The sequence below is a fragment of the Typopeltis vanoorti genome, chromosome 12 (genome assembly GCF_054136105.1).
Source record: "Typopeltis vanoorti isolate ZY-2024b chromosome 12, IOZ_Tvanoo_1.0, whole genome shotgun sequence".
NCBI classification, from domain to species: domain Eukaryota; kingdom Metazoa; phylum Arthropoda; class Arachnida; order Uropygi; family Thelyphonidae; genus Typopeltis; species Typopeltis vanoorti.
In genome coordinates, this window is record NC_143560.1 from 40,025,547 (window position 1) to 40,045,752 (window position 20,206).

General features: G+C 35.2%; 1 protein-coding gene and 1 pseudogene across 4 annotated transcripts in view; both read left to right on the plus strand.

Annotated features, from left to right (window-relative positions):
• Nucleotides 1–20,206, plus strand: part of LOC150100723 (interleukin-1 receptor-associated kinase 4-like) — a 206,311-nt gene that overhangs the window by 84,319 nt on the left and 101,786 nt on the right. For all 4 annotated transcript variants that reach the window (XM_090402006.1, XM_090402007.1, XM_090402008.1 and 1 more), the window contains one exon: nt 13,122–13,230. In XM_090402006.1, the coding sequence (XP_090258132.1) occupies nt 13,122–13,230 (109 nt within the window). The remainder of the gene's footprint in view (nt 1–13,121; nt 13,231–20,206) is intronic.
• On the plus strand, nt 16,133–16,253 carry LOC150100724 (5S ribosomal RNA; annotated as a pseudogene).

Consider the following 20,206-nt stretch of genomic DNA (forward strand, 5'->3'; position numbering starts at 1 on the left):
CCATACTTCAAGGATATCTTTTTCTCCTGTTTTCATGTCACTTTTATCATCTCTAACTCCTTTTACAGTACTCTTTCCTCCATTCCTAAGCTTCTTCAACAACCTCCAGAATATTTTGCCTCCTTCTCGATATTTATTTTCTATGTTCTTATCAAAGTCCTCCCATGACTTTTGTTTAGCTAGTTTTACACACTGTTTACCTTTCTTACATTTGTCTCTGTATTCTCTGAGAGCACAAGCTGACTTATTTACCAGGAACTTTTGATATGCTTTCTTCTTTTCCTTCACTGCCTCTTTAACTTCCTGTGTCCACCATGGAGTTCTAATTTTTCTATCCTTGCAGACAACTTCACCAGATGCTTCTCTAGCTGAATCAATCAGGGTTTTCTTCAAGGCTTGCCACTGAATCTGCAAGGTTTGGCTCCTGTTCTCAAACTCTTTCATTTTTCCTTCAATAATCGTTGTGTATTTTAGTCTACATTTCACATCTGAGAGCTGCTCAACTTTTAGTCGCTTTAAACCTTTCTTACATGTTATTCTTTTCAGTATGAAATTCAATTTTATCCTGCTCAAGACTAAATAGTGATTGCTTCCAATTTCAAATCCTCTGTACACTGGTGTCCTGCACCATGGAGAAAAACCTCACTATCAACAATAACATAGTCAATGAGACTTTGTTATTGTTGATATTGTTATTTTCTTATTCCTTGCCTCTTCTCTCCATGTGAATTTGTGCACATTTTTATGTTGGAACATGGCGTTAGTAATAACCAGTCCATGTCCTGAGCAAAAATCCAACCGGTATTTGCCATTATTATTAGCTTTGCTCTTTTCTCCAAATTTTCCCAAAACATTTTTGTATGTCTGACAATCACTTCCTACTCTGTTATGAAGATCCCCAACAAGGACCAACTTTTCCTTTTTCATTGTGTCAGTAGCTTTCTCTAGAGCCTTAAAAAATTCCTCCACTTCTACCTTAGTAGAACCTTTTGTGGAATCATAGGCACAAATAAGTCTCATTATCCAATTCCCCATTCTGATATTTGCCCCCATCACTCTACTTGACACTGCATGCCATTCAAGAAGATGAGCCTCGTATTTTGTGTTGAATACTATAGCTACTCCTTCTTTTCCTTGATTGTCATTGCCTGAATATAAGATTTTGTATTTATTGCTCAGAAAGATCTCACCAGTTTTTGTCTTTTTTGTTTCAGTCACCCCTATTATGTCGATCTGGTACTTATCTAATTCCTCAGCTAGCTCCATTTCTTTGCCATTCAGGCTTCTTATGTTGATAGTACCGATCTTTAACTCTGGTGATGTTGTATTGGGGTGTGTTTCTGAACCTTTGAATTCAGCAATGAAAAACATCATCTAGTAATGGTACAGAGGAAATATTGTGGGAGGATGAGAATGAAATAAGTTGATGCCACAGTTTCAGATTTGGAATGAAGGTTTTTAACATGTGGTGTCTTAAGTGAGGAACATGTTATTAAAACATACTAATAAAGCATATTGTAAACTAGTCAATATAATAGCAAGCTTATTATGTTCAGGAGTGCCCCTTGTCAATCTCATTGGCTTAGACCCTATAGTTTAGTGATTAAACCTAAAAATAGAATGTGCATTAGAAAAGAAATAGTATTATATTTTTAGTAAAGCATACCTTGAGAATATACTGAAGGTAGAAAGTCATCCATTTTGTTTGTTCTTCATCATCACAAACATTTTTTATCTATACTGATAGTGAATTGAATCATGCTGAAGTGGTATGTAAATGAAAGACCAATCATATTTTAAAATCAAAAAGGAAACTAAACCATCCATGTAAATTAAGAGTGAATGAAACCAGAACGATGAAATGTGAAAGATTAAATGGTTGGAAAACTTCATTGAAGAATAAAAGATGGAATGTAAAAATATAAAAAAAAGAATAAACAGATAAAATAAATGATACACTAAAATTTATTGACTTATTCTTTTCTTAAATTTTTGAATACTATCTTTTATTCCTTAATGAAGTTTTCCAGTCATTTAATCTTTCATGTTTTTATTCTTTCACAGTTTATCATTCTTTTGATTCACACTTAACTTGTATCAATGGTATAGTTTCCTTTTTGATTTTAAAATACGATTTGTCTTACATTTAATATCACTTCAGCATGATTCAGTTCACTATCAGCATATATATAAAAATGTTTGGAATAACTGTAGAAGAATGAAGAATATTCTCAAGGTATGCTTTACTCAAAATATAATTGACTATTTCTGGTCTAATGTTGTATTTTAACACACATTTTATTTTTAGTTTTTAATCACTAGACTAAAGGATCTAAGCCAATGAGATTGACACACATGGCACTCCTAAACATAGTAAGGTTGCTATTGTATTGACTAGTAAAAAAGAGGAGCTTCATGGACAGAATTTCAGTAGTACTATATTGTTTTAATATTGTACACTGTTTTTAGGATAATTTGCTATTTTGCTAATATATTATGTTAATCTACTAATATATTATTATTATTATTATTATTATTATTATTATTATTATATGACACCTCCAGAGAGTCCAAAGACTCATTGAGGGAGGGCACCTACTCCACAACTCTCCCCACTCAATCCAACTACAATGAACTGCTCTACTTTCATCATCTACACCAACGCCATCTACTGCCGACCACCACCACTAGTATTTTCACAGATCACAAACATCCATGCCCACTGCGGGATTTGAACCCACAGCCTTTTGGCTGGAAAGCAGATACACTAACTAATCAGGCTGGCATAATATATTTTGCATATGAATATGTGTATTTAAGGAAAGTATTCTGTAGGGTAAGAATGTAGTTTTTTTCATTTAAATTCTGATAAAACATGAATTATAATATAAACCAAAGACTGGTATAAAAATATACAATTTTACTGATTGTCTGTTACCGGAAGACTTCATTCCTAAATTACACTAAAGAAAATATTTGCTCTGATTTATGTTTTATATTTATGTTTACATTACTTTTATATATTAAATATATACAGTACTTTACCATTTATTTGACTCTTCATTTATCAGAATGGCGAGTTCAGATAATTACGTTGTTCTCTACAGAGAAGTTGGTTGACATGCAAGAGTTGTTGTTTTGAAGATCAGATAAATGGTAGATTACTGTATATATATTTTATATAATATTTTTTATATTGAAGTAAAAGTAATGTGCAACAAGCTATCTACAGTAAGTGTAAAATTTGTGGTCATCTTATACAGTGAGTATATTGTCATATTTTGGGGGTGATACTTCCAGCCACTTTTTATGTTGGCATATATGGTAATCATCTCTTAGTAGGTGTATAAATTTCATTTCCTTTCCACCATATAATCTTTCATCCTTTTGTTCTCTTTCCCCTTTTAATAAATTGCCCGTGCACGTGCACTTACATTTCACTCCAACAGTTCCATTTCCTGACTTTGCACTTCCATACTCTTATTGAACAGTACTTTTTCCAGATGCTTAACTCCAAATCGATTCAAGTCTTCTTTCTAAATCCCCTACATATATCTGCAAACTACATATTATTTCTCCTGCCCAACCTTTACATAGATTCATTTACAGTGGATCACTTACTGTGTGTTGAAGCTTAAGTACTGTGAGGATATTATGTTGGAGGATTAATGGATTGTATATCTTAGTCACTGAGACATCTTCAGGGATTACACACAAAAAAAAAAAAAACGAAAAAAAACGAATGTAACATATACACAAATACCACACAATGCTAAGCCAACCACGTGGATGAACTCTAAAGTCCTATCTAGGTGGCCTGGAATGTAAGGTGGGATCTCTGATGACGAGTGTTTCCCAAATCTTAGGAAGCGTAATGCAACTGTATTTATTTAGATTTGGTTGATTTCTGAGAGCTGCTGAAGATTCTAAACATAGTCTTTCTTTTTTGAATTTGCTGTGGTGGAGCATGGTGTTTTTTTACCAAGAGATCCTGTGGGTTGTATCCAAGACATGGTCAGCCAGGCCTGACTGACCATAGCCATGGTTGCAGATGTATGACTTGTGTTACTCTAGGCGGATGGTTGCTGATCTGCCTGTCTGTCCAAAGTATGCAGCTACAGGAACAGGGTACTTTATAAACTCTAGGCACTGAGAGAGGAGGGAGCTGATCTTTTGTAGAACGGATAAGGGTAGCAAGTTTGTCGTGGGGCTTAAATGCTGTGTGTGTAGGTTGTACTTTTTTAAAATCTTGGCTATTTTTTCTGATGTGCCATGGATGTAGGGTATGGTGATGGCATTTCTAAACTCTTTCTGAAGAGATGGCTGAGGGATGGAGGAGGAACTGATTATTTTTTTTAATACGCTGATCACTGTAACCATTGCAGAGGAAGATGTTGTGTATGTGGTCGAGCTCAGTTGCAAGGGCACTTCCACTGGACCAAAGATTGCAGGCTCTCTTGGTTAAAGTTTTAATAATGCCATATTGTTGAGCAGGGTGGTGGTGGTGGGAGAGTTTATGAATATATTTGCCTGTGTGCATAGGTTTTCTATACACAGTGAAGGGAAGTGTACCATTAGGAAGGCATGTAACTAAGGTGTCTAGGAAGGGTAAACTATCGTTCTTTTCCTTTTTCATCATAAACTGAATTCTTGGATACAGGCTGTTAAGGTGACTGAGGAAAGAGTCTAATGTGTCTAGGCCATGAAGCCAAATAGAGAACACATCATCTACATATCATAGCCAGGTAGAAGGTTTGAGAGGGGCTGAGTCTATGGCTCATTTTTCAAAATTTTCCATAGAAAAATTGGCAAGAGGGGGTGAGAGGGGGAGAACCCATGGTAGTTCCCCTGTATCTGCTTGTAGATTTTGTTCTTCAAAGAAAAATAACCAGAATTGATTGCAAAGGAAAAGAGATCTAAGATGGCAGAAGGAAAAACGATTTCCAAGAGTGTTAAGGTATCAATTAAGGGAATGTTGGTAAACATTGAGGAGATGTCAAAGCTTACCAATATGTCTGTGTTATTTAAGGTTAGATTTTCTATTAGGGTTTTAAAATGGGTAGAGTTTTTTATATAGGATGTGGAAAGTCCAGTGAGGGGGGGGGTCAAAGAGTTAGCCAGCTGTTTTGACAGTTTGCAGCAAGGTGCGTTAGCTGCACCTACTATAGGTCTTAGTGGGGAATTGGGTTTGTGGATTTTTTGTAAACCATATATTCAGGGGGGCAGGAACAGGAAGGTTTGAGTTTTTTCATAATGTCTAGAGGCCAGGAAGATACTTTTTTAAGTAAGTTTTTTAATTTTTTAACTTGTGTTTTTGTGGGATTGTGTTCTAGTGGGATGTAGGTAGAGCGATCTCGGAGGATAATCTCCATTTTTTGTATATGTATTCTGTGGCATTAAAAACAACTGCAGCATTACCTTTATCCACTCTGGTGATGACGATACTTTTGTCTTTCCGTAATTTCCTGAGAGCAGTGCGTTGGCCGGATGATAAATTACTTTTTGGAGGTGAAGATGTTGGCAACGTCAAGTCTGATGTTATTTGCTATCTCCAGCGCTAAGCGACAGATCCCATGTTTGATATTATATATTACATCTAGCACTAGCACTTCTTTCGGTGCGACCACGAAAGTGTGACCAAGGCTTAAGACACTGATGGCATCGTCGGTGAGCTTTTTTGATGCTATCAGTGCCCTAACCCTCTGCCACAATCATCTCCTCACTGTTTACCAATATTCCCTTAATTAATACCTTAACACTCTTGGAAAACGTTTTTCCTTCTGCCATCTTAGATCTCTTTTCCTTTGCCAAAAATTCTGGTTATTTTTCTTAGAAGAACAAAATCTACAAGCAGATGGAAGGAATCGTCATGGGTTCTCCCCTCTTGCTAATTTTTATATGGAAAATTTTGAAAAATGAGCCATAGACTTAGCCCTTCTCTAATCTTCTATCTGGCTAAGATATATAGATGATGTGTTCTCAATTTGGCCTCATGGCCCAGACACATTAGACTCCTTCCTCAGTCACCTCAACAGCCTACATCCAAGAATCTAGTTTACGATGGTAAAGGAAAAGAAAAAGTGTTTACCCTTCCTAGACACCTTAGTTACACGCCTTCCTAACGGTACACTTTCCTTCACTGTATATATAAAAAATAAGCACACAGGCAGATACATTCACAAACTCTCACCACCCTGCTCAACAATATGGCATTATTAAAACTCTAACCAAGAGGCCCACAATCTTCGTTCCAGTGGAACTGCCCTTGTGACTGAGCTCAACCACATACACAATACCTTCCTCTCCAATGGCTACAGCGATCACAGTATTAAAAAACTGATCAGTTCCTCCCCCATATCCTGATCATCTCTTCAGAAAGAGTTTAGAAATGCCATCAGCATACCATACATCCGTGGCACATCGGAAAAAATAGCCAAGATTTTAAAAAGTACAATCTACACACAGCATTTAAGCCCCACTGCAAACTTGCTACTCTTATCCGTTCTACAAAAGATCAGCTCTCAGTGCCTAGAGTTTATAAAGTACCCTGTTCCTGTAGCTGCATACTTTGGACAGACAGGCAGATCAGCACCCATCCGCCTAGAGGAACACAAGTCATACATCTGCAACCATGACTATGGTCAGTCAAGCCTGGCTGACCATGTCTTGGATACAACCCACAGGATCTCTTGGGAAAAAAAACACCATGCTCCACCACAGCAAATTCAAAAAAGAAAGACTATGTTTAGAATCTTCAGCAGCTCTCAGAAATCAACCAAATCTAAATAAATACAGTTGCATTAAGCTTCCTAAGATTTGGGAAACACTTATCATCAGAGATCCCACCTTATATTCCAGGCCACCTACAACCACCCATAGAGAGTACTCCGCCTAGATAGGACTTTAGAGTCACCCACATGGTTGGCTTAGTATTGTGTGATATTTGTGTATATGTTATGTTAGTTTTTTTTTTTTTTTATGTAATCCCTGAAGATGTTTCAGTGACTGAGACGAAATATAGGGAGTATTAAATTCTGTTTTAATCCTTTCTGTGTGTGCTGTATACAGTCCATTAAGTCTCCAACATGAAGAAGTGGCTCACTTGCTTATCTCTGTTATACTGCAACAGACTCTCAGTCTTTACTCTTTCACTGTTCTTTTTTTTTTTTTTTTTTTTCACTTCTAGTAATACTTTCATATCTTCGCACACACCATACTTTTTCATCTTTCATGTCATTTATGCCTACTAAAACAATCAGCTATGTCATTTTACCTATTTGTTTCATAACATCCTCACTAATGTCTTTAATTTTTTCACCTGGAAAACAAGATTTAGTCACACTCTCATAAAGCACTTTTGTTTTCATAGAATCACCATAAAAAACTTTCTCCTTACTCTTCTTCTCTTTCTCTTGCCTTGTAATACATTTTGTTTTTTAAAATTTCTTTAGAAATGAAACCAAAAGAAATTTATAACAACTGACTGGAAGTAAAAGCGCAAAGGATATTCTGAGTAATTAAGAGGGGAAATTCACAATACAACACTAGAAAGGGAAAGTGAACATTAAAATGTAATTTGAATGGTTTCATGTAATGTAATTCTGTAATTTGAAGGGCATCTTAAATACTAATATCCAAAACTTGGATATTAGTATTTAATTAGTTTATGTGGTTTAAATTATTATTTGGGGAAATTACTATCATATTGAGAATTGAAACATGGCTTAACAGGGATGATCTTGATATTGAAATATGAATAATGATAATCATAATGTTGTGAGGCTTAGGAGGGAAAATGTTATCTCTTATTAGGAAAAATTTAGAGTATGAAATGTAATGAAAAGTTTAGAGTATGAATTCCTGTTAGAGAGGTTTGAGACAGTTCTTATATGTACAACAGTCTGTATTTTGAGGGTGGGAGGATGTGTCTGTAGAGAAGGAAATAATGATAATGTTAGGACACATTATTTTAAAAAAAGATAAATAAATGCAAAGTATTATTATTAGGTATGGGAAATATTGACTAGGAGAGTGAAACAACTGATATACAACAGGCATTATCAGTTGATGTAGTTCTGCTGTAATTTTTTTAATAATTGGTATGTCATTATACTTATAAATTAAAGATGTCCAAGAAATTATATTCTTGGTTTCTTCCTTTATTCAAGTGTAAGCATACAAAGTTTGCACATGAAGTCACTTCACGACTGGGCTATTTGTATATAGAGGCTAATGACTTCACATCACTTGCCTTAGTATCCCATAATGCAGTGCACACTTCTGGGCCTGGCTCCCACTGATGAGACCTCAGTAAAGATCGAAACCGGTCTGGGTAGTGACCCTTCCCATAATGCATAGCATTATACATGTATGTTAGGATATGTGCATTGCATTATGGGATACTAAGGCAATTGATGCGAAGTCTGTATACAAATAGTTCGGTCGTGAAGTGACTTCATGAGCAAACTTTGTTTGCTTACGCTTGGATAAAGGATGAGACCAAGAATATAATTTCTTGGCATCTTTAATTTATAGTATAACCAAGTGAAAAAAGCTTTCAGTGTTAGTATACTTGCTTGTTATAGTTACATAAAAAATTTTTTTTTCTTTTTTATTTATATGTTTATTTATTATTTATTATTATTTTATTTTATTTATTTATTTTTCACCAGAGGTCAGGCTAGCATAAACGATTAACAAAGCAGTTAGATTTAGCTTACTTTTGTGTAGTGTCATGTAGCTTGTGCCTTGTTAATATGTATATTTTCCTGATGATGACCTTGATATAGAGGTCGAAATGCCAAGTGTTATTTGCTTAATTATAAGTAAACTAATTGCTCTAAGATGTGTGTTTTTGTCTCCATAAATCCTATGCAGTGAATAAGTAGTTAACATATTTGCTTCAACATGGTAATTATATAGGATTAAAATTAGTCATAGCATTAACAAAGCTTATAAACTGACCAGATCTAGGAATAAATATATGACTATGATGTATTAGGTGACTGTGGTAGAGTATACATTCAGCTAGCATCTTATGAGTGAGATATTTACCTGAGTGGTGAGTCAGCAGAAATTTTTTCAAGTCCTGATGATAGATATATGTAATAATTGATGTTAATTAAATTATTAATTAAATATTGTGAAGTAAAAAAAAAAGGATAAAGTTGATAGAAATTAATCAAGCATAATCAGCACATTGGAAATGATGTTTTATGATTCTGATAGAGTCATACACTTTCTGATCAAAAATATCCTAACACCCCTTCATACAAGTATAAAAAGAAGTGCACAGTCTGTAATCTTCATTAACAGTAAAATGGACTGTACTGAAAAGCTATTATTTCTTGCAAGTAAGAGCATAACTTCACATTATTATACCTAAATCTCCATATGAAATTAGATCAGATCTCTCTCTCTCTTCTTGGGCTGATATACACTTTCTGATCAAAAATATCTGGAGACTCCTTCGTTGTAGTGGATATAGCTATATACATCACAGCCATGGCTCATATAGGTATAAAAAGAAGTACATTCTCTTGTAATCTTCAGAGACAAACATTAACAGTAAAATGAACTGTGCTGAAGAGTTAAGTGATTTTTGACATGCATCATGGGGTACAGTTCTCCACTGTTGAACTCTAGAGCAGTGAAAGCACATTCTCTGGAGTAATGAATCATGCTTCACCATCTGGCAGTATGACGGATGAGTCTTGGTTTGGCAGATGCCAGGAGAATGCTATCTGCAGGAATGTGTTGTGCCAGCTGTGAAGTTTGGTGGAGGGGGCATCATAGTCTGGGACTGTTTTTTCAGGATTTGGGCTGGGCTCCTTAGTTCCAGTGATAGGGAATATTAATGCTGCAGTTTCTAAGGATGTCTGGAATCTCTAAACATGGAACTTTTTCAAGCCACTTCTCTTGATTATATAGATTTAATTACAACAAGACTCAATGCTTTACTGACTTGAGCCTGTACGACTTGGGGAAGAAGTGATGACAAGAACTGCTGAGCAGACTATCAGAATATAGAAATTTTGGCTTGTGTTCCTCAGTGTTGTTATTGCGCACATGGCAGAAGACACAATGTAATAGTGAGGGTTATGGTTGAAGAGTAAAGATTGGATAGCATAGGACTAACATTGGATTAAGGAAGAGCCTGACCTTGTAGTAAAGAGAGGAGATTTGTTAGTCGTTATTGACATATGAGTTGTAGGAGCTTGGCGATCATTCCCACTTCCACCATGAGAAAGCTGCCTACTATGCTGGAAACCAAAACTTAGTATGGCTACTTCATAAAGTGGCATTATATGGACTCTCTCAGGCTGATTTCAAGATACTCTTTTTGCATGCCTTGTGGGGCACACTAGCAGCATGTTGAGGAGACCTTACCAAAGAATTACTTCTTCAATCCCCAGGTCTGGAGTTAGATAGCACAGGATGTTGTTGGGGCCTACGCCTCTTCTGGTCCTACATATGGGACCATAGTATATAGTACTGTTTTTCACTGTGAAGTTAGAAAAATAAAATCTCCAATAAGCAGGGTGGTGGTATCACACTTGACAATAACATTCATCTCCCACCTAAAGACAATCCACAGACATCTATGTCCATGATGTGAGTCAAACCTGTGACCTGTTGGTTGGAGAGTGGACATGTTAATCACTTGGCCAACCAGGCCAACAGAAATGTGAGCTAGGTGAGCAAAAAGACAGAATTGTGTTTTGGAAGCATTAAAGATGACTAGTTTGTCATCATTCTATTGATTTAGGATACTAGTAGTAAATGATTTTGAAGTGCAAAATGTTTGAGCACTGCAAAATTTGTCATATGAGTGGGAGGAATGGAGTGTGCTGTTATCAGCAAAACTGTGAGAGGTTGTAGTCAGCGAGAGAAGATTACTTATGTATATGAGAAAGAGGGTGGGTGAAATAACCGAACCCTGAGATTCTGTTATTTCATCCACCTGAACATGCAATAAACACTTCTAGAGAAAACTAGCAGTTCTGTTTGCAAGGGGTGGAGAGCTGATCGTAATATTGCAGTTTGCCTGATGCCAGATCCTATCAGTTGCCTTGGAAATGTTGTGCAACAGGCCATGTTTTTTCAAACCTTTCCATGACATTTGTCCAGGGATGAGTTATGTAGGCAAGGAAATCTGGTGTGAATCGTGATTGGTGGATTTCATATTGTTGGTCACTGATTAGTCGATAGTTTTCCAGATGTTAAAAAAATCTGACTGTTAATGACCTCCTTCATTGCTTTAGATAACACTGAAATGAGTACATCTATAGTTTGATGGTAGACACTTATCACCTGCTTTTGGAATTGACTGTATATGGCTTGCTTCTATGCTGTATGATGGATGCCAGCCAATTATAATATAGTGTAGCGATGATAAATGACAAGTTTTAGTTCAGGATCACATCTCTTTAGTACAATTGGTAGAATACCATCAGGACCTGAAGATGTTTTGTATCCAGGTTAAACGAGATTCTTCTTCTTCTAGTGACTTTCTGGCGGAAAGCTACAGGAGGCATGCAGTGTCATGTTCCAGGTAAAAATGGGGATGGATCTGGTTGGCCAAGTGGTTAGTGTATCCACTCTCCACCCAAAAGGTTGCGGGTTTGAATCCCACCATGGGCATGGATGTTTGTGATTGTCTGTGGAAAAACCAGTGGTGGTGGTCGGCGATAGATGGCGTTGGTGTAGATGATGAAGGTAATTGCGAATAGTGGAGACAGAGTTGCAGAGTAAGTGCCCTCCCTCGATGAGTCATTGGACTTCCTGGAGGTGTTATGTAATAATATATATATTTTTTAATGTAATAATGATTTGCCTTTTCATCTATGCAGCTGAAGTTAGAATAAAAGTATAATTCCAAGAGTTCAGGTTTTTCATTAGATAATGTGAAATTCTGCTCTCTAGATAAGAGAAAGAGGGGTGGGATGTAGGTTGACAGAAATTGTACAAAGCAGCATTTTCAAGGGACCAGAAGGCACAACTGGCATTGGTATAGGAGGGAGGTAAGTTTTATATTTAGCCTTTTCAAATACAGACTTGGTTCAGTTAATTATTGTTTTGCAAGTGTTACAGGCATCAGCATAGGCAGTGAATGAAGGTAAAGTTTTTGTCTTTGGACACTTAAAATATGCTGTCTTTTTGTTTTGTTTTGCTTTTTTTGAAACCATCCTAGCACACTTCTTAGAAAACCACATGGCTTGGATGTAGTAGGGCAAGAATTTTGAAAACAAAGTGAAGAAGGAAGGTTTCATTAAAACAATCACATAAAGTATCTGGAGATGGTAGTCTAACCATGGAAAGGAGTAATAAACATTTCAAAAATCTTCCCATTTGCCACTATTATAGTACCAAAGGATATGAGATTGTGAATGGCTGAATAGAGGGTGTTTAATATTTATCATGTATGTGTTATTTATTAAGTTTTAAATACCTGCGGTCATTTGATCAGTGAGGATGAAAAAAGATCACTGCATGCTTTCTTCTGTGTATTGCTGAATGAGTGTTGTGTTTTTGCGTACTATCTGTATTGGGAAATGTCAAAGAAAGCCATTCTTTAGTTGCCACACACAATGAATAACTACAAGTTATTCTAGGAAACATGTCTAATAGTGGTTCTTCCCCCCCCCCCCCAACAAACAAAAAACAAACCTCTCCTTGTATCCCACTCTTTTGAATTCAATTGTTATGCAGTTAAAGCAGTATTGCATAGTTGATTTATTATATTCCCTTTCAGTTTTGGTATTAGTTACATACTGAAAATGCCTCTAAAGCTTGGAATATTCCTGTGTTTCATATTTTCTATGGCCTTGAATTTATAGAAAAATACATCTGTATATGAAAATTGATATTTTGTATTGTTTGGAAAATATTTTGCCCTTCTTAGGGCCGAAGATCAATTTTCTAGTATGAGAACTAAAAACTAATATGGTGCTTTTTTAAAAATTCAAATGGTAAATAATTTTTTTTTTCAAATTGGCCTAACTTGATCCATTTTATTGTACCTTTTGTCCCTTCACCAAGTTGTAGTAAATTTTAAAATACTGTTAGATACAACTGCTTTAAGATAGTCAGCACCATTATATTTTGTTTTTCTCCCATAGGTATAACCACCCAAACTTACTTCCTCTTCTGGGATATTCATCTGATGGCTCCTATGCCTGTCTTGTGTATTCCTATATGGTCAATGGTTCTTTGCAGGAGAGACTTGCAGTAAGTATTCTCTTAATGCTATTATTAAGTTATTATTACTCTTATTATTATTGTAACCTCATGAAATTGTTGACTTAGTTTGATTTAATGATCTAATGCGTTCTTTCTGCATAATAAAAGGAATATCTCTATACAGTCAAAAAAAAAAAAAAAACCTTAATTGCTATAACATAGTCATAGTTAATCGATTAAGCAGCTCATGTTGCAGCAGCATCTTGTAAGGGATTTGTAACCCTTGCCCTGTAGTTTTTCAATATTATTATTATTATTGACATCAAACCTCCATGCTAATGGTCCTGGTCCTCATCTTTTGGGATATTGCCCCCAGTACATAATTTACTGATACCCATTTGACAATCAGTGAGCTATCTAACTCGCTAGTCCCTTATCCAATTCCATCCATTTCTATTTTGTTACCAGCTTATCTTGTGGCAGTTTCAAATGCCTTTGAAAAATCAAGTATATCACTGTATATGCATTTCCCTTATCCAATGAATTTGTCACCTTGTTGAGTACATAAGCAGATTGCTAACAACTTTCCACTAACAAACCTGTGACCATCATATAGACTTCTGCTATTATTAAACCCGGTTCTGAATCTTTGTTCTCACCAACTTTTAATAACATCACAAATCTAAAGACATACCAGTCTGATTGTCTAAGTGGTTAGCATATCTACTCTCTAACAAAGAGCCTGCAGATTTGAATTCTGTCGTGGGCATGAATGTTTGTGATTGTTTAGGTTGGAGATGAATTTCATTGTTTAGTGAGACCACTGTCCTGTTTATTGGTCATGTGAAGTGGCTAGAAAAAAGTTTCATCTTTTTTACCTAATCCAGGATTTCCACACTAGGTAAAAAAAAAATTTCAAAAATTGAAAAATAGAGTAAATAGCCTACCCACAGTACTACCATACTATAGATTTACACAAAAAACTTTTGTGGGGGGGAGCCACAAAAAAAAAAAAAAACTTACTTTGTAGCCTTAGGCTTCTTCTCTTCAAGGATTAGGCATTTGCCTGTTCTGGCTTCAGTGGTCTTTCCATCTTGTCTTCCTCTCTCTTTCTCTCTATAATAGTGTTCGTCTTTAGGTTTTGGACACCAGTGTATATAAATAATGCAAACATTATCTAAATAATGATAAATATATGTCAACAATTATACAAAATCAGACAGTAGAGGAATGATATAATTTTAAGCACAATTTTAATGGCTTCCTTGGTTTTGGTTTTATCTTTGCACAGGATATCTAAATTTAGTTCATAATTGGAAACTTTTACATGGACACATGACTCAGAATTGTCATACATTAGTTTGTTTCTTGGTGGATTTAAAATGTAATTCAACTGAAAAAATATTTTCAAAATTATATGATAAACCAAATACAGATAGAATAGCTACTGCAACTTTTTTTTTTCATTATTATAAATGTTGAAGGAATTGATGCCCAACATTCGGTTATAATTTGATTTTGATTTTTGGTATCTTTTTCTAGCTCATTGTGCATTTATTTAAATTTGTTAGTCCATGTGATTGAACTTTTAAATACAGTCATTTGTATACTTTTAGGAATTATCAGTTCTTAAAAGTTCAAAATAATGCAATATATGCATAACTTTAGTTTCATTAAAGTCTTCTGAATTAATTATGACACTAAATATAGCACCATGCATAGTCAAATTTTGAAATCGATTTTCAAATTCCAATTTTATATTTTCAGTATAATCATTTAAGAATTGTACATTTAAATTTTCAATTTGCTCTTGACTATTGTCCATGAATGTTTTTACTGTGAGAAAGTGTTTAAACCATGATGTCTTAATAGCCTTACTAAATAAAACAGATAGGTTTGTTCAAAAAAAAACTTTTCCATTCTTGATTCATGCATAAGCTAGTAAGATTTTTACCCTTCAGACTTTGTCTGCTGAGTAAAAATCTTGCTATGTTATATAATATCTCATTGAAATAATTCATTATATTGGTTAATAGTCCAAGTTTTATTAACCAAACATAATTATCAAGTTGCATAAAATTTTTACCTAATTCATTTAAAACTATTTTAATTTCATTAATACAGCTACAAATAGACAAAATTTTGTCTCTACTTAACCATCAAACTTTTGAATGTAACAATAGATTGCCATATTTTCCAATAAGAATTTGAATAATCCATGTGTGAGAGCTGAATGTACTTTGATTAAATTTATTTTTACCACAGCATTCATAACTTCATTTAATTGTTTTGCAGGTGCTTTAGAACACAGATTTTCTTCATGGATTATATGATGAAATGATAACATTGGACCACAAATTTCATTTTCTAAAAGTTTTATAAATTCAATATTTTTGCCACATATGGCTGTGGCACTGTCATTCGTTACAGACAAGAGTTTCTTGAAGTGAAGAAGAATCTTTTTCCTCTACCAAAATCTGTGAAACCCATAAATTTTTGAAAAATATCAATCCTTTAGTAGTACTAGACATTGGTGTTAATGTGTGTAATTCTTCTTTGGTTGTTGTGATTTAATTTGATCATAGTGAGCTACTATTGCCAACTGAGCAATATTATTAATATCACTACTTTAATCACCATCAAAAAAACATCACATGACAATAGATAATTTTTCATTTGTTCTTCAATATTTTTTGATGTATCATTGACTCTATGTTGAACAGTATGAGCTGATAAAAACATTTCTTGAATTCTCGTAATTATATCATTTTGATTCTTAAAATCTCTAAAAAAAATTCCTCAGCACAGTCAGTAAAAGCATTTTTCAGAAAATTGCCATCTGGAAAGGGCTTTTCATATTTTGCAATACATAAGTGATCCAATAAAGCCAGCTTTTGTTTTGCACTACTCCTTATTTATACATTTCTGAAAAGTTTGTCGTTTATAATAAGTCAGCAGCCAGATCAGTTTGAAAGCACCAGTTCTCTCATCTGATCACTGAACTTAAGCAAACCTGAACCCATTTAGTACTTTGGAGGGTGACCACCTGGGAACCCTGGGTGCTGCTGCTGGCCTGGTTGGCCAAATCCACTCTCCAGCCAAAAGGCTGTGGATTCGAATCCCACTGTGGGCATGGATGTTTGTGATTGTCTGTGAAAATACTAGTGATGGTGGGCAGTAGATGGCATTGGTGTAGATGATAATGGCATTGGTAGTTGTGGTTCGTTGTAGGAGGTGGATTGAGTGGTGAAGACGGGTCTTTGGACTCCCTGGAGGTGTCACATAATAATAATTATAATAATAATAATGATAATTCAATATACATTGTTTTATGTATGCTGATCTTTCTTCCATGCTGAATTTGCTCATTGAACTTAAATGCTTAGTTTCATAATGATGCTCAGTATTGTAAGTTCGACTTGTTACACTTCCCATGTATAAACTGCACTCAATCTTATTAAACTTTTTCCACAACTCCATACTGTTCTTCAGTGGCATACCGAGGGGGGGGAAAGGGACCCTGCCCCCCCTCCCCCCAAAAAAAGAAAAAGTTAAAAAATACTAGAAAATTTTCCAAAATACTTTTCCTAATTAAAATTCATTTTTTATTTATGTTATGTCATGTCTTCTATTTCTATACTACTTATGAATTAGGGGTCACATAAAGTGAGAGAACCCTATAGCAGTGTTTCTCAACTTATGGTCCGTGATGATGGGACAGGTGGTCCACAGCAGACTTAAATTAACCAAATAAATCTATATATTTTAATTATCCAAACAAAACAAATTAAAATTGAATAAGTAAGTAAAAATTATTAAAAATAAAATGAATACCTAAAAAAAATAGTGGCAGAACGTTCATTCCATGAACGTTCTGCCACTATTTTAATTGGTAGCGGCAGAATGACGAGTAATAAAAGAGGGGTGAAGTGAAAAACAATATGGTTTTATTGTTTCCACCTTCCCTTGCTGTTTTGTCTGATTTGAAGTGAACATGTGTTATCCACATGACCACATTTCAACCAATTGCTTGTTGTTTATTGATTTTTATTATTGCAGGTTTTCCTCCTTCAACCAAGGCTCAATATATCTTCAGAAGTGCTAAGTAATACTTAGACAAAATGTCTTGTGAGTTAACTCCAGTATTTATATATTTTTCGAAAATTGCACGAAAAGCAAGCTGACAATTGAGTTGAAATGCTAACTCTCTTCAACCAAATTCCAATAATATGTGAAACTGCCATAACAGCATTCACTATATATATATATATATAGTGAATATATATATATATATATATATATATATATATATATATTTTTTTTTTTTTTTTTTTGTTTTAACACGCTTACGAATTTTAATACATTCGGTTAAATTTTATTGCTGCCAAGCGAACTCACACAATCTAATTAATGACAATAGTTTTTAGTTAGATACTGTGTTTGCCTGTGCAACATATCGTTTTGCTTGAGTCTATATATACAGCATAGTTTCTGTATGAGGGGACGTGATTTATTAATTAGTGTCATTTTTATCCCAGTTGTCTCTAATTGCACTATTTGTTGAGAATATTACACAGACTGTTCATACCTTATTCACTGACATAATAAAATTACTGGTTTTTCAAATATAGCAAGTTACTGTCGCCCTGCTCTGAACGTGTTTCAGCTTTTTTTCATTTATGAGGTATATGCAAAAATTTTTAATTTCTTTTTTCAAAAAGTAAAATCCGGGGTGAGAGTTATATGCAAGTAAGTATGGTATTTCAATTATGGATAAGTACATTGGTACCTTCTTTAAATGGAAAAATATCTCGGATGACAATGATAATACAAAACGAGTTTGTAATGACAGTTTGTGTGTAGTTTCTGAAGAGAAAGAGGTCTGTAACGAATCCAGAAACACAGAATTCCCATCAGTTGCAATGTGGTAATATTAATATGCTTAACGAAAGGAAAGATTTGCTGAATTGTTGGACACCTGACCAGTGGATTGCATTCAAAGGTAAATACAATTGGTTATTTTGTAGGAACATTTTTCTGTTTTGTGACATTTTTCCCTTTACGGTAATTATGCCTACATTATTGTGTTATTATTCAACAACTGTTTACAGTTTTGAATGTGTATATAAAGTCAATATCAACAGTCGCCTGATTACGAATGCATGATGAAAGGGATGGGGAGGTTTGGAACTTCCCCAGATAGTATTCAAAAGGTAAATACAATTGGTTATTTTGTATAGGGCCTCGAAACTTATTAGTTTAGAATTTAACCACTGGGAATGGGTTTGTGTCCACCTCAAAACTCTGAAACAGAATTTGGAAACATTTTCAGAATAACTTTTTATAAGAAATTTCTGTGATTTCACAATCCATTTCAGGCTTGCAGTCACGAGTCACGTTATCGAAAAAAGAGCAGCTAATTGAGCTTTCAAGTGACAGTGGGCTTAAAATGCAATTCCATGATCGTGGTTTGGCTAGATTCTGGACCTCGCCTTCAGTGAGAAGTGAATTTCTGGAATTATTTGAAGAAGTCGAAAATCATCATGCAGTTTTCTACAACCTATATTTGCGAGAAATGTTTTTCATTGCTCCTTCAAATAAAAACAAAATACAGAATTCATCTTAATGTGTGTGCTGATCTTCGACTGAAGTTATTATTATTATTATTATTACGGGCGACACCAGGGAGTCTTTAGACTCATTGAGGGAGTCCCTAAACATCATGTCCACACAACTATTCGACATTCTCACAGTATCTATCATACCTTGTCTTGAACTCATTCACTGTCATAGCACCCACAATAGACTCTGGCAGCTTATTCTACTCATTTACCACTCGAAAAGTAAAGAACCCAGCTCTAACACCCTTACTAACCACACTCTTGCCCAGCTTCCATAGATGTCCCACTAGTTCTCCCACCACCAGTCCTGATCTCAAAAATATCCTCTGAATTAATCCTATAGAAACCCTTTAGCAATTTGAATGTCTCAATGATATCTCCCCTTTTCCGCCTATCAACTAATTTCTGCAACCCACAAATCTTCAACCAGTTCTCATAAGGTTCATTCCATAGACCTGCTATCATCTTGGTCACTTGCCTCTGGATCCTCTCCACCCCCCCATCAAGAAGAAACCTCGGTGACCAAATCTTTGCACAGTAGTCGAGATGAGGTCTTATCAAGGCTCAGTACAGAGGTACAATAACTTGCTTGTCTCTGCTCGTCAAAGTATTTTTCAACAACCAATTGAGTTGATGAGCTGATTTAGCCACTTTGCAATTTGCCCCCTAAACTTCATCTCCCTATCCACCAACACTCCAAAGTCCCTGGCTTCATCAATCTCATGGAGTACAGGTCCACCAATGTGGGATACCCAAAATGCATAACCTTACATTTTGTCATATTAAATTGGCATTCATTCTCCTTAGCCCAGAACTCCAATCTATCCAAGTCTTCCTGCAAGATTTTGACATCTTCTGCATTCACTATTGCCCTACCTATCTTTGCATCATCAGCGAACAAATGAACTGTTCCTCTTAGATCCTTCCCTATGTCGTTAACGAACAAATTAAACAGCAGTGGTCCAAGAACAGAACCCTGCGGCACACCACTAGTCACAGGCTGTCTTTTAGACTCTTCTCCTGAATAAACTACTCTCTGATATCTCTCCATCAACCAGCCACCTATCCATCTCAATAACCTTATATCCATTCCCATATGTTGTAGTTTACAGATTAGAATTCCATGTGGTATTCTGTCAAATGCCTTAGCCAGGTCCAGCAGTATCACTGTAAACCCATTACCCTTATCCAGTTCAGCCGTCACTGTGTTATAAAACTTGAGCAAGTTACTGAGGCATGATCTACCCTTCACAAATCCATGCTGTCCCCCATACAGTATCTCATTATCATCAATTTATTCCTGTATTTTTCCCTTGACTACTTTCTCCAAGACCTTGACAATGACTCCTGATATGCTGATCGGTCGGTAATTTGCAACAGTAGTCTTGGATCCTCCTTTATGC